Below are 12,930 nucleotides of genomic sequence, written 5' to 3' on the forward strand. Positions count from 1 at the left end.
AAAGGTATAAAGGTTAGGTGCCGAAAGCAACATTGAAGAGGTGGGCTTTGAGCAAGGATTTGAAGATGGGTAGGGAGGGGGCTTGGCGTAAGGGTTCAGGAAGTTGATTCCAAGCATAGGGTGAGGCGAGGCAGAATGAGCGGAGCCTGGAGTTGGCGGTGGTGGAGAAGGGTACTGAGAGGAGGGATTTGTCCTGTGAGCGGAGGTTACGGGCGGGAACGTAAGGGGAAATGAGGGTAGAGAGGTAATGAGGGGCTGCAGACTGAGTGCATTTGTAGGTAAGAAGGAGAAGCCTGAACTGTATGCTTTATCTGATTGGAAGCCAGTGAAGTGACCTGAGAGGGGTGATATGAGTATATCGGTTCAGGCGGAATATAAGACGTGCAGCAGAGTTCTAACCAGATTGAAGGGGGATAGATGGCTAAGTGGGAGGCCAGTAAGGAGTAGGTTGCAGTAGTCAAGGCGAGAGGTAATGAGAGCGTGGACGAGAGTACGGGTGGTGTGCTCAGAGAGGAAAGGGCGAATTTTGCTGATGTTAAAGAGAAAGAAGCGACAGGACTTGGCTATCTGCTGGATATGCGCAGAGAAGGAGAGGGAGGAGTCGAACATGACTCTGAGGTTGCGGGCAGATGAAACGGGGAGGATGAGGGTGCCATCAACTGAGATAGAGAGTGGAGGAAGAGGAGAAGTGGGTTTTGGTGGAAAGACGATAAGCTCGGTCTTGGACATGTTCAGTTTCAGGTGGTAGTGTAAACCTATCTTCTAGGACAACAGCAATTTCAAACAAAGTAAAATCAGCTTTTGCCAGCAGACCTTAGGTTTGTTGCTGCTGCACAGAGCAGGAATTGGATGGCAAGAACTTTTTAGTGGAGCGAGCAGGGGAAGGACACCAACAGCCAAGTATCCCTGTGATACTATCATCAAAGGCCCAAAATGTTTGCTTCTGATGATGAAAAATAAAAAGGTGGGAAAATAAGCCAGGCTATCCAAAGAATGGAACCAAATAATCTTTACTTAAAAAACAAAATTTAATAATCTTCAAACAAATAATAATATAACAATAACACATTAAAATTGACTCGACACAACGTTGTTTCGGTCAAATGGCCTACATCAGGAGTCTATAGACATAAACAAAACAGTAAATAAATAAATTAAGCATATAGAAATAAATATTAACAATATGCAACAAAAATTATACTGATGATGCCAGAAGAGCCACAGTTTTTCATTTTCTGTTATCCTGTTAGTACACCTGAGAACTGGTTTTGTAAATCTGTGTACTATTCATTTTGTGGTTCATGTAGCAGTATGGCACCAAGAGCAAAGAAGTGACCAAGAGGAAGGGAAGACAACCAGGATATGTAACCAAGGTTCTTTATTATAAAAATAACCCAACGTGGCTGGGTTTAAGTATAAATGCCTGCATCAGGGATCAGACAAATTCCAGAGTAATGGATAGCACACAGACAGTTCCAACAGACTGCCAAGACCTGTCGCTTCTTCCTCTTCAACATCAGCAAAATTCACCCTTTCCTCTCTGAGCACACCACCAGAACTCTCGTCCACGCTCTCATTACCTCTCGCCTTGATTACTGCAACTTACTCCTCACCGGCCTCCCACTCAGCCATCTATCCCCCCTTCAATCAGTTCAGAACGCTGCGGCACGTCTTATATTCCGCCAAAACCGATATACTCATATCACCCCTCTCCTCAAATCACTTCATTGGCTTCCGATCAGATATCGCATACAATTCAAGCTCCTCCTCCTTACCTACAAGTGCACTCAGTCTGCGGCTCCTCACTACCTCTCCACCCTCATCTCCCCCTATGTTCCCGCCCGTAACCTCCGCTCACAGGACAAAGCCCTTCTCTCAGTATCCTTCTCCACCACTGCCAACTCCAGGCTCCGCTCATTCTGCCTTGCCTCACCCTATGCCTGGAACAATCTTCCTTTACCCATACGCCATGCCCCCTTCCTACCCATCTTCAAATCTCTGCTTAAAACTCACCTCTTCAGTGCTGCCTTCGGCGCCTAACCGCTTGAGATAGATAGAATGCCCCAATCTATCCACCCTATCAGATTAACTGTTCACTCATCCTCTAGATTGTTCACTTGTCTTTAGATTGTTCTCTTGTCTTTTAGATTGTAAGCTCTTTGAGCAGGGACCGTCCTTCTATGTTTAAATTGTACAGCGCTGCGTAACCCTAGTAGCGCTTTAGAAATGCTAGTTAGTAGTAGTAGTAGTAGTAGTACAGTTCAGTGCTGCATCTATTTACCACTTTCAAGATAGTGAAAAAGCTGCTTTGACTTTTAGAGCAAAAGCCACACTGCAGACTCACAGTGTTTTTCCCACTGCAAGTCTTCAGTGTGACTTTTACTCTAAAACCCAATGGACAGTCTGGAAAACAAAATTATGTAAAGCTATGAGAATTCTGAATACCCTAAACAAGTAGAATGTACCATAGGAGCCAACTTTTCAAAATGATTGGGGGTGCTGACATTTTTTTTTTACAGGCAGTGTCCCCCCATACCTTAAAATTATATCTACGGCAGTCTTCACCTGGGCAGTGGCAGCGCCACTCATAGGCTGCCTGCAACCTACACCAGGACGTCTTCCCTGAACAGTCCCACCCCTCAATCCCCCTGTACTGTGCAAATATAAAGAGATGCAAATTTCAAAAACTGACATATTTCAATCACTATACTATAAGTTAACAAATACAAATAAAACAAAAAATAGAAAATATGATATCATTTTTGTGGACTAAATACATTTTTCAATTAGCTTTTGTTAATATATGGCCTGGCTTTGGATCTACCACTGGAATAGTGAAGGCCAAAGCTATGAAGCCTAAAATAACTGAAGAAGTACTGACTAGGCCAAATAACAAGTACATGATTTAATATTTGAGAATCAGTAAAAAGCGGTTCTGAATAATGAGTCCTGCTACAAATTGGTACAATTTTTAATTCAAATTCAGCTCCTGTACTGGGGAAAACAAAAACAAAAAGGATGGCTCAGATGAACAAAATGGAGCCTATTACATAGTTCTTAAGATGAACAAAATGGAGCCTATTACAGAGTTCTTAAGATGGTGTGAAAAGTATGTGAAAACTATTGCAACAGGGAACAGGTGTCTCAGAAATGAGATGTGAAAAAAGAACTTGTTCCCAAAACATACTGATAAGCCCGCGTGGGAACGTATCATCTCAGAAATTGAGAGCTAGGTTTCCCACCATTGACTTCTATGGAGAGGTTGTGTATAAAAGAGGGAAAATTGTGCCTTAGAGGGGAGTCTTCTCAGAGGGCGAAGCTCTGTCCGGTTGTACTCAGAATCTCTCTGCTGAATGTACCTGATTAAAGTCTGATGTCTGTACTTGTACCAACTTGAAGACTTGTCTTTGGGTAAGAAATAAAATGTATCTATTTATTCAAATCTATCTCTGTCTTTATTCTATCTTCTCTTTACCTTACATTTAGTTTACAAGGCAGATTACATACACTCAGTCTCTGGAGAAACTTAGACAGATTTTTATTAGGCATTATCTGGGAACATAAATGGCCCAGAGTATACCTAGATCCAGGAAGACAGAAAGCAGTAGTTATGGGAATTAGATTTCTATTACAGCCCCTAATGCAAACCCAGAGCAGACCTCCTTGTGATTGGGTGACAATGAAGGTGGGAGAAATCAGACAGAGCCTGTTATGTGAAATAGGTATCTTTAGTCCCCCGTGTGATCTGGAGTCAGAAAGAGGTCCAAGAGGGGGAAATTAAAACACTTTCAAAGGCCAAAACCTCTTTCCTCAGGTCAGGACAGTATACTGCTGTTATGGCATTCTGTTCTGACACAAGAAAGGAGGGTTTGGTCTCCAAACATTAGTCAAAAATGTATTAAAATTAGTCCAGTAAACATTACTTCCATTTTCTGTATTTATTAACACAGCTACCACACTACTTTATCCTAAACTAAAAATAAAATTCATTTTTTCCTACCTTTGTGGTCTGGCCGTTTACTGTTTCTAATTGTGTTGGTCCCAGTCTCTTGTTTCTTCTTTCCTCAATCTTTAACTTTCCCCCCTTTCCATCCGTCTACCCCCTCTCTCCCCCTTTTCCTTCCAGCATCCGCCCCCTCTCTTCCCCCTTTCCATCTAGTATCTGCCCCCTCTCTCTCTCCTTTCCATCCAGCATCTGCCCCCTCTCTTCCCTCTTTCCATCCGGCGTCTATTTTCTCCATTCATGTGTAGTTTTTCTCCTCTTTTCCCTTTCCCTCATCTCTGTCAGTATGCCTCTCCTTCCTCTTTCTTCACTCTCCTCCATCCATATGCAACTCCTTCCTCTCTCTCTTCCCTCTCCTCCATCCATGTCCAGCATTTTTCTTCTCTCCGCTCCTCCATCCATGTTCATCTCACTTCCTCTCTTCCCTCCCCACCATCCATGTCCAGCATTTTCCCTCTCTCCCCTCCATCCATGTGCATCTCCTCCTGTCTTCCCTCCCCTCCATCCATGTCCATCATTTCTCCTGCCCTCCCCTGCATCCATGTACAGCAACTTTCATCTCTCCCCTGCCCTCCCATCCATCCATGTTCAGCAACTCTCCTCTCTCCCCTGCATCCATGTTCAGCAACTCTCCTCTCTCCCCTGCCCTCCCCTGCATCCATTTCCAGCAACTCTCCTCTCTCCCCTGCCCTCTCCCGCATCTATGTCCAGCAACTCCCCTGCCCTCCCCTGTATCCATGTTCAGCAAATCTCCTCTTTCCCCTGCCCCCTGCCCTCCCCTGTATCCATGTTCAGCAAGTCTCCTCTCTCCCCTGCCCTATGCCCTCCCATGTATCCATGTTCAGCAAGTCTCCTCTCTCCCCTGCCCTCCCCTGTATTCATGTTCAGCAACTCTCCTCTCTCCTCTGCCCCATGACCTCCCCTGTATCCATGTTCAGCAAGTCTCCTCTCTCCCCTGCCCCATGCCCTCCCCTGTATCCATGTTCAGCAAGTCTCCTCTCTCCCCTGCCCTCCCCTGTATCCATGTTCAGCAACTCTCCACTCCTCCCCTGCCCTCCCCTGTATCCATGTTCAGCAGCTCTCCTCTCTCCCCTGTCCCCTGCCCTCCCCTGTATCCATGTTCAGCAACTCTCCTCTCTCCCCTGCCCCCTGCCCTCCCCTGTACCCATGTTCAGCAACTCTCCTCTCTCCCCTGTCCCCTGCCCCCCCCGTATCCATGTTCAGCAACTCTCCTCTATCACCTGTCCCCTGCCCTCCCCTGTATCCATGTTCAGCAACTCTTCTCTCTCCCCTGCCCCCTGCCCTCCCCTGTATCCATGTTCAGCAACTCTCCACTCTCCCCTGTCCTCCCCTGTATCCATGTTCAGCAACTCTTCTCTCTCTCCCCTGCCCTCCCCTGTATCCATGTTCAGCAACTCTCCACTCTCCCCTGTCCTCCCCTGTATCCATGTTCAGCAACTCTCCTCTATCCCCTGCCCCCTGCCCTCCCCTGTACTCATGTTCAGCAACTCTCCTCTCTCCCCTGTCCTCCCCTGTATCCATGTTCAGCAACTCTCCTCTCTCCCCTGCCCTCCCCTGTATCCATGTTCAGCAACTCTCCACTGCCCCCTGCCCTCCCCTGTATCCATGTTCAGCAGCTCTCCTCTCTCCCCTGTCCCCTGCCCTCCCCTGTATCCATGTTCAGCAACTCTCCTCTCTCCCCTGCCCCCTGCCCTCCCCTGTACCCATGTTCAGCAACTCTCCCCTCTCCCCTGCCCTCCCCTGTATCCATGTTCAGCAACTCTCCTCTCTCCCCTGCCCCCTGCCCTCCCCTGTACCCATGTTCAGCAACTCTCCTCTCTCCCCTGTCCCCTGCCCTCCCCTGTATCCATGTTCAGCAACTCTTCTCTCTCCCCTGCCCCCTGCCCTCTCCTGTATCCATGTTCAGCAACTCTCCACTCTCCCCTGTCCTCCCCTGTATCCATGTTCAGCAACTCTCCTCTCTCCCCTGCCCCCCCCTGTACTCATGTTCAGCAACTCTCCTCTCTCCCCTGTCCCCTGCCCTCCCCTGTATCCATGTTCAGCAACTCTCCTCTCTCCCCTGTCCCCTGCCCTCCCCTGTATCCATGTTCAGCAACTCTCCACTCTCCCCTGTCCTCCCCTGTATCCATGTTCAGCAACTCTCCTCTCTCCCCTGCCCCCTGCCCTCCCCTGTACTCATGTTCAGCAACTCTCCTCTCTCCCCTGTCCCCTGCCCTCCCCTGTATCCATGTTCAGCAACTCTCCTCTCTCCCCTGTCCCCTGCCCCCCCTGTATCCATGTTCAGCAACTCTTCTCTCTCCTCTGCCCCCTGCCCTCCCCTGTATCCATGTTCAGCAACTCTCCACTCTCCCCTGTCCTCCCCTGTATCCATGTTCAGCAACTCTCCTCTCTCCCCTGCCCCTGCCCTCCCCTGTACTCATGTTCAGCAACTCTCCTCTCTCCCCTGTCCCCTGCATCCATGTTCAGCAACTCTCCTCTCTCCCCTGTCCCCTGCCCCCTGTCCAGCATCAATGTTCAGCGATTTCTTCCCTGCCCTACCTCTTAAAACTAATTTTACCTGACTGAACGAAAGAAGCAGAGTACAGCCGGCTCCATCTTCACCTTTCTTCTTCCCTCTCAGCTGTGGTCCCGCCCTTATTTCCTGTTTACACAAGGGCAGGAACACAGCTGAGAGGGAAGAAGAAATGTGAAGACAGAGCATGTACTCTGCTTCTTTCACTGCCGTTCAGTAAAATTAGTTTTAAGCGCTGGCTGAGCGGCAGGAAAGCAAGGAGGGCAGGTTTGAAAATATTGGGGGTGCTTGAGCACCCACAGCACCCACGGAGTCGGCGCCTATGCCAAAGACTGCAACAGACATTACCTGACTTTTCTTCCCCCTTTCCCTCTCTAAATTCCCCCCAACTGTCTCCTATCATACATATACCTCATTATACCACAATATCACTTTGTATTCATTCATACTGTGTATTTGTTCAAACCGTAATCGGCTAACACCGTTAATGGTTATATGTAAGCCACATTGAGCCTGCAAAATATGGGATGCAAATGTAACAAATAAATAAATAGAGAGAAATTCTAATTGAGGTGGGGGGGGGGGGGTCTGAATGAATGAGGGATGATTGTGTGTGTGATTGTGAGAGTTTGGCTTGGTGCATGCTTGTGTTTGACTGATAGTGAGTAGATAATGTATTTTTCTCTTTATTAAACTTGCTAAAAAGCAATACAGTGTTGCATTCCTGAAGGGAGGGAGGGGTTGGGGGAGGGTGGTAAGGTCAAGCGGTTTAGGGAGGGGGAAAATTTGAAAAAGATTGTACTGACAATAAGCTGATATTCTGTAAGTCTTGATTTTGCCTTTTCAAAAGTGGTTTTGTTATGCTTTGAAGAATGTCGAATTGTACTTTGTTTGCAGTGTCAATAAACAAGATTTAAAAAAAAAAGCAATACAGTGTGTTAAACTGCAACTATGACTGGGAATAGAGTACAGGTTACTATTTGACTTACACTTTATGACTAGTTTTACCCAAGTGTATGAGCACTGAATAAAATAAGGGATGGAAGAAGTTGCCATTGGATTCCCACAGGGATGGAAGAAGTTGCCATGGGATTCCCGTAAGAGTGTAGTCAAAATCTCTGGTGACTCCAGAATGAGGCTTGGAATGCACCAAAAGAGGCAACTGGAACCCCAGAATGACGCTTGGAACGTATGGAGAGAGGCCAGTTGCAACAACAGAATGAGGCTTGGAATGCCCAGAGGGGCAGCCAAAACACTAGACCGAGGCTTGGAACACTCAATGGTTGAATACTGAATACCATCCAAAAACCACAGGAGGCTGTTGGGAGGAAACAGGGGGCTAATCATCTCCTGTGGGCACGAGTGGGGATGGAAGAGATTAATTGAGGAGATAGGTGGGGATGGAATGGATCTTAGCAGGTACGGGTGGGTAAGGATTAGATTCCATTGGGAACGGGCAGGGATGGGTGAAATTTCTGTCCCCTATTGCAGAAGAGGACTAAATGTCTGTGTCTTTAAACGATAAACATTGGGAGTTACATCTCCTATCAAACACATTTAGGATTTGGTAAACAGATACTATTGAGCAGCACTCCACTGGAGGGATTAGGGGGGATTGCCCCCTTAATCTTCCAGTGGTTCCCCCCCCCTCTCAAATGCTAAACTGGGAAGGGAAACCAGTTTCTGTGACAATATTGGGATAAAACCTGGTTATGTTTCTAAGGTTGCACAGATAACCAATTATGTGCTGGCTTTGAACCCATTGATATATACATGTTTATTTTTCTATAATGGATGTTTCTGCTGCATGTACCTGGTGCATAAATGTCCATTTCTCCTGTAGTTTAGAACTGGTCATATTTGAGACGCACTGACCTGCACATTTCAATTCCTACTGGTATGGCCTGTCTACAGTGGGATTGTATGTGTTATGTCATGTAACATACACTAAAGGGCAATTAATGTACGTTAAAAAGTTTATAATGTGCATTATTTGTGTTTAATGCACATTATTTTGCCATAACTCTGCACAAATCAGGCCCAGTGTACATTAAAAATTAATGAATTGTGCCACTTGTAAATGCATGTGAAGTGGTTCATTATGATACAAATGGAATAATGCAACTTGCAATCAGTTTCACAAGTTGCCTTATTCCAGGAAGGTTAACTATACTTCTGGAAGGTATAGAAAATTGTGTACATTGTCAGCCCCTTTAAAAGTTGGTGAGGCCAGGATGGGGCTCATCATCTGGAATCAATGCAGCTGCAGTATCATGATTTAAAAATTACACCTGGATTTATTAAACTGCAGCTTGATATATCCTGAGATAATGTTTTGACAGTAAAATAGTAAAGTGGGCCTCTTAGACTGTAAGCCCTCTAGGGACAGGGAAATACCTTCTGTGCCTAAATGCAGATGTAACTCACCTTGAGCTACCAATGAAGAGATGTGAGCTAAATATATAAATAAGCAAACTGTCTTCTACAGAGATCAGCTACCCAAGGAGGAACCTAAGCTATGGGAGGAGAAACTGCAAAACCTACAAGACTGGGAAGTTTACAACTACTCCTCTGATAAAGAAATGAAAAGTGTGGCAGTTGATAACTCATTTATTGCCCAATTTACTGGATTCTTATTGTGAACTATAAGCAAAACAGGAGTGTGACCAGCAGGGCAACTTCAGGAACAACAGGACGACAAAGTGGTAGAAGAAAAAACTTTTATTAAGATTCCCGATACGGCACCGTGTTTCGGCCAAGTGCCTGCTTCAGGGGCCTAAATAAAAACAGTAACAAACATTATGGAACGAAAAGTAAAGCAATCCACATATACATGTAAATAATCCATTGAATGTATAGGAACAACAGGATGATGACGTGGTAGAAGAAAGTTTTTTCTTCTACCAAAATGTTTTTTCTTCTACCACTTCGTCATCATGTTGTTCCTGAAGTTGCCCTGCTGGTCACACTACTCTCCTGTTTTGCTTTTCATTACGTAGTGGATCACAGTCTTCTGCTCCTGTGGTCTCCTTACTATTGTAAACTATAATCATAACCAATAAACCAAACCCAGGGCCATCCCTGTCACTAGAGGGAGCTACGCATCCACTTAGAGTATTAGAATTCAGGGGAGACAGCAAGAAAGCAGCAGAGCAGCTTGAAAGCTACTGCCACCATGGCAGCAGCCCTTTGATCACCTGCACACGTGCTCACTGTCTGCCGCATCCCACCCCGTCCAACAGGAAGTTTACATCAGAAGGTGCAGGATGCTGGAAGTTGTGAGCACATGAATGAGCTCAAATGCCCTATATATGCTGAGTTTTCTATGCAGAATCAGGTAAAAGAAAGAGGTAGGATGGTTGTGGTAGTGGCAGGAGGGGAAAAGGGGAAAGGAAGGATGTGCTGAATACCTTGGGGGCAATGGTAGGGAATGAGAGATGCTGGATACATTGGAAGGGGGAGGTGGTAAAGGACTGTAGGGAAGGGAAGGAGATATGGCGGAACCTGAGGGAAGGAAAGGGAAGATGATGGAGTAGGAGCTAAACATTTAAAATATTGGGAGTGCAAGCACTCTTACCGCTGACTGTTCTGCTATCTTGTGTTGGGTGCTACGAATTGCTCTTTTGGCCTCTTGCAGCTCTTTCCCCATTACAACTCTGAAAAAATAAACAATCAGAAAATATTCAGTTCTACATTAAGGCTTGACAGTGAAGAAAGTGGACACTTTGCAGATTGTGACTTCATTTATTGGACTACCTTAATGATTTTACAATGATTCATTGAACATAGGATTCAAGATGACATAGAACCCTTCTTCAGTTATGACAATGGAGAAATAAATGCATCAGTCATAGGCTACTATGTCTTGTGTGTGCATGTGAACACTCACACTTTCCCTCCTACACTGCTTCAAACCTGGGTTTTCTTGTGAACATTCACAGTTTTTCTCCCTCCAAAGTCCCCGTCAGAAGGTCTCAATCCTGGCTGCCATGTGAACACTCACACTCTTTCTTCCAACTTCTGCTGCTGTACATCATGCGTTTTTTTCATCTGCTCAATCTCTTCTTTTATCTGATCCTGGTTACCTAGTAACTATGAGATAAGAATAAAACATCACTGGATAGGAATTTGCATCGAGAGCTGTGCAATAACAGGAGCCTGGACTATCAGGGGATAGGAGGAACGAGAAGAAAGGGAAGATCCTGGGGAGGAAAAGAGAAAAAAAGTATCTGGGGAAACAATGTGGAGGCCAGGGAAAAGAAAAGAAGAGAAGCACAACTATAACTAAAATATAAAATAAAGCTAATGTTAATGCATTTGAAAATAGCTACCTGTAAGCCCCAAATGCTTCCATTTCATTCATCAGTTCACAAGAGAGCAATGACTGAAATCACTGCTGGCAATGGGAGCAGTGGCGTACCAAGGGGGAGGCAGTGGGGGCGGTCCGCCCCGAGTGCACGCCGCTGGGGGGTGCCGTGGCGCGCGCCTGCTGCGCAAGTTTGCTAACTTCTCTCGTTCGCTGCAGCTCCCTCTGCCCCGGAACAGGTTACTTGAAGTAACCTGTTCCAGGGCAGAGGGAGCTGCAGCGAACGAACAAAGTTAGTAAACTCGCAGCAGGCGCGCGCTGCGGCACCCCCCCCCCCCCAGCGGCATGCACCCGGGGGGCGGGGCGCTGCCCCGGGTGTCCGCCCCCCTAGGAACACCACTGAATGGGAGGCATATACCTTGGCAAAAGTCCTCCTTTCAGAGGTCTCTTCACAGTGATATTCTCACAATCAACATTTCCACAAGTGATTGGGGGCCCACCTCTTTTACCTTTGTACTCAGGCACTTTGGACACCAAGAGAAAAAAACTCTTCACATAAATCTCTTAAAGAGAAATTTGATACACTTTGAATACTTTCAAACAATGGATCTTTGACAAAGTAGTTTCTAATTCAAACAAACAACCTGATTTCAAAGTTTTACGTGAACAAAGAAGGAGGTCTCGGGCCTCTAAAACTATGCAAGGAAGCCATCAAACTTTGGAATCTGGCCATTACAAGCAAGCCTTCAGGTGATCACAACCAAGCTGTGGACAAATTCAGCCACAGACTGGATCCTCATGAGTGGTCCCTCAACAATTCAGTGTCCTTAAGTATATTCAAGAAATGCAGCTATCCCCAGATCAATTTTGATTACCACACAAATTGACATGAAATGTTCATTGTTTTGTTCAAGAAGATGGGAATCACTCATGATGCTTTCTCTATCTCCTGGAAAAGGGACTTACTCTACGCATTCCTCCTTTTTCTCTAATATCCAAGGTAATACAAAAGGTCATTCAAGACAAGGCAACTCTCATTCTGATATCGCCTCACTGGCTGCATCAAATATAGTTCCCATGGAAGCACCAATATTCTTGGGGACTCATCCAGACCTCCAAACATAACAGCAAGGTCACCTTCTACTTCCCAACCTCAAATCTCTAGCTCTCACAGCTTGGATATTGAAAAAATTTTGATTTCTAAACTTCCTCCTTCTCAGGAAATTAGGATATTCTTTTAGCTTCAAGGAAGCCCTCAACCATAAAGTCTTAAATGGAATTTGTTTTGTACAATGGTGTGCAGGTTCATTTATCAGCTATTTTTGGTGGAACATAAAGCTGGCACAGACAAGGTGGGGGGTCATGACAAACATCCTACAAAATGAAAAGACACAAGATCTAATATTACAAAGCATTGTATCTATTATCTGTTCTTCCTTTGAAATCAAAATTTATAAACAGTCTTATGAAAAAAGAAGCCACCAATAAAAATGCTAGCTCCATCTAGAGCATTTAAATTCCATTATGCAGACCAACACCAGCTCTACCCGCCCCCCCCCCCTCCCCCATGGCTTTCATCTGACCTCTCAACCCTTTCCCTACCATTGTCCTTCTTATCTGTCTCAAGCATGTCCAAAGTCTTTTTCCAGTCCTCTAAAGCTAAAAACTGAAAGGGATGCATGTGTAGGAAGGAAAGGGATGAATGTGTAGGAGGGAAATGAATGAATTGTTGAGTGGATCTCTAAAAGAAATATCATTTTTTACAAAGGACTGAAGTCTTTGGTGGCTACACTCACACTTTTCTCCAGTTTCCGACGTTCATGTTCAGAGGCGACAACATCTTCTGGCTGATCCAGTAACACACATATAAGCATAAAAAAAAGTTTGGTCAGCTTCTTGGCAGATTTAAACTAACCATGCATTGGCTAGTCAGCATATAACACAGTGTCAATAAAACATGCACAAAACCATGATTTCCACTTTTTCTGTGTTTTGTTTTAAGAAGTTGTCCACAAAGAACCCCCAACCCCCACTCCCATCCCTGCCCAATGTTATGAATGAAAAAAGAAAACCATAACATAAAACATA

General features: G+C 45.4%; 1 protein-coding gene across 1 annotated transcript in view; it reads right to left on the reverse strand.

The window, feature by feature from the left end:
* CCDC78 (coiled-coil domain containing 78) overlaps window positions 1–12,930 on the reverse strand; it is a 101,339-nt gene that overhangs the window by 25,260 nt on the left and 63,149 nt on the right. Inside the window, exons 13-15 of the mRNA XM_030211941.1 lie at window positions 12,639–12,689; window positions 10,540–10,628; window positions 10,114–10,192 (exon numbers count right to left, since the gene is read on the reverse strand). Coding sequence (XP_030067801.1) covers window positions 10,114–10,192; window positions 10,540–10,628; window positions 12,639–12,689 — 219 coding nt within the window. The remainder of the gene's footprint in view (window positions 1–10,113; window positions 10,193–10,539; window positions 10,629–12,638; window positions 12,690–12,930) is intronic.

Source organism: Microcaecilia unicolor, chromosome 8 (genome assembly GCF_901765095.1).
Source record: "Microcaecilia unicolor chromosome 8, aMicUni1.1, whole genome shotgun sequence".
NCBI lineage: Eukaryota > Metazoa > Chordata > Amphibia > Gymnophiona > Siphonopidae > Microcaecilia > Microcaecilia unicolor.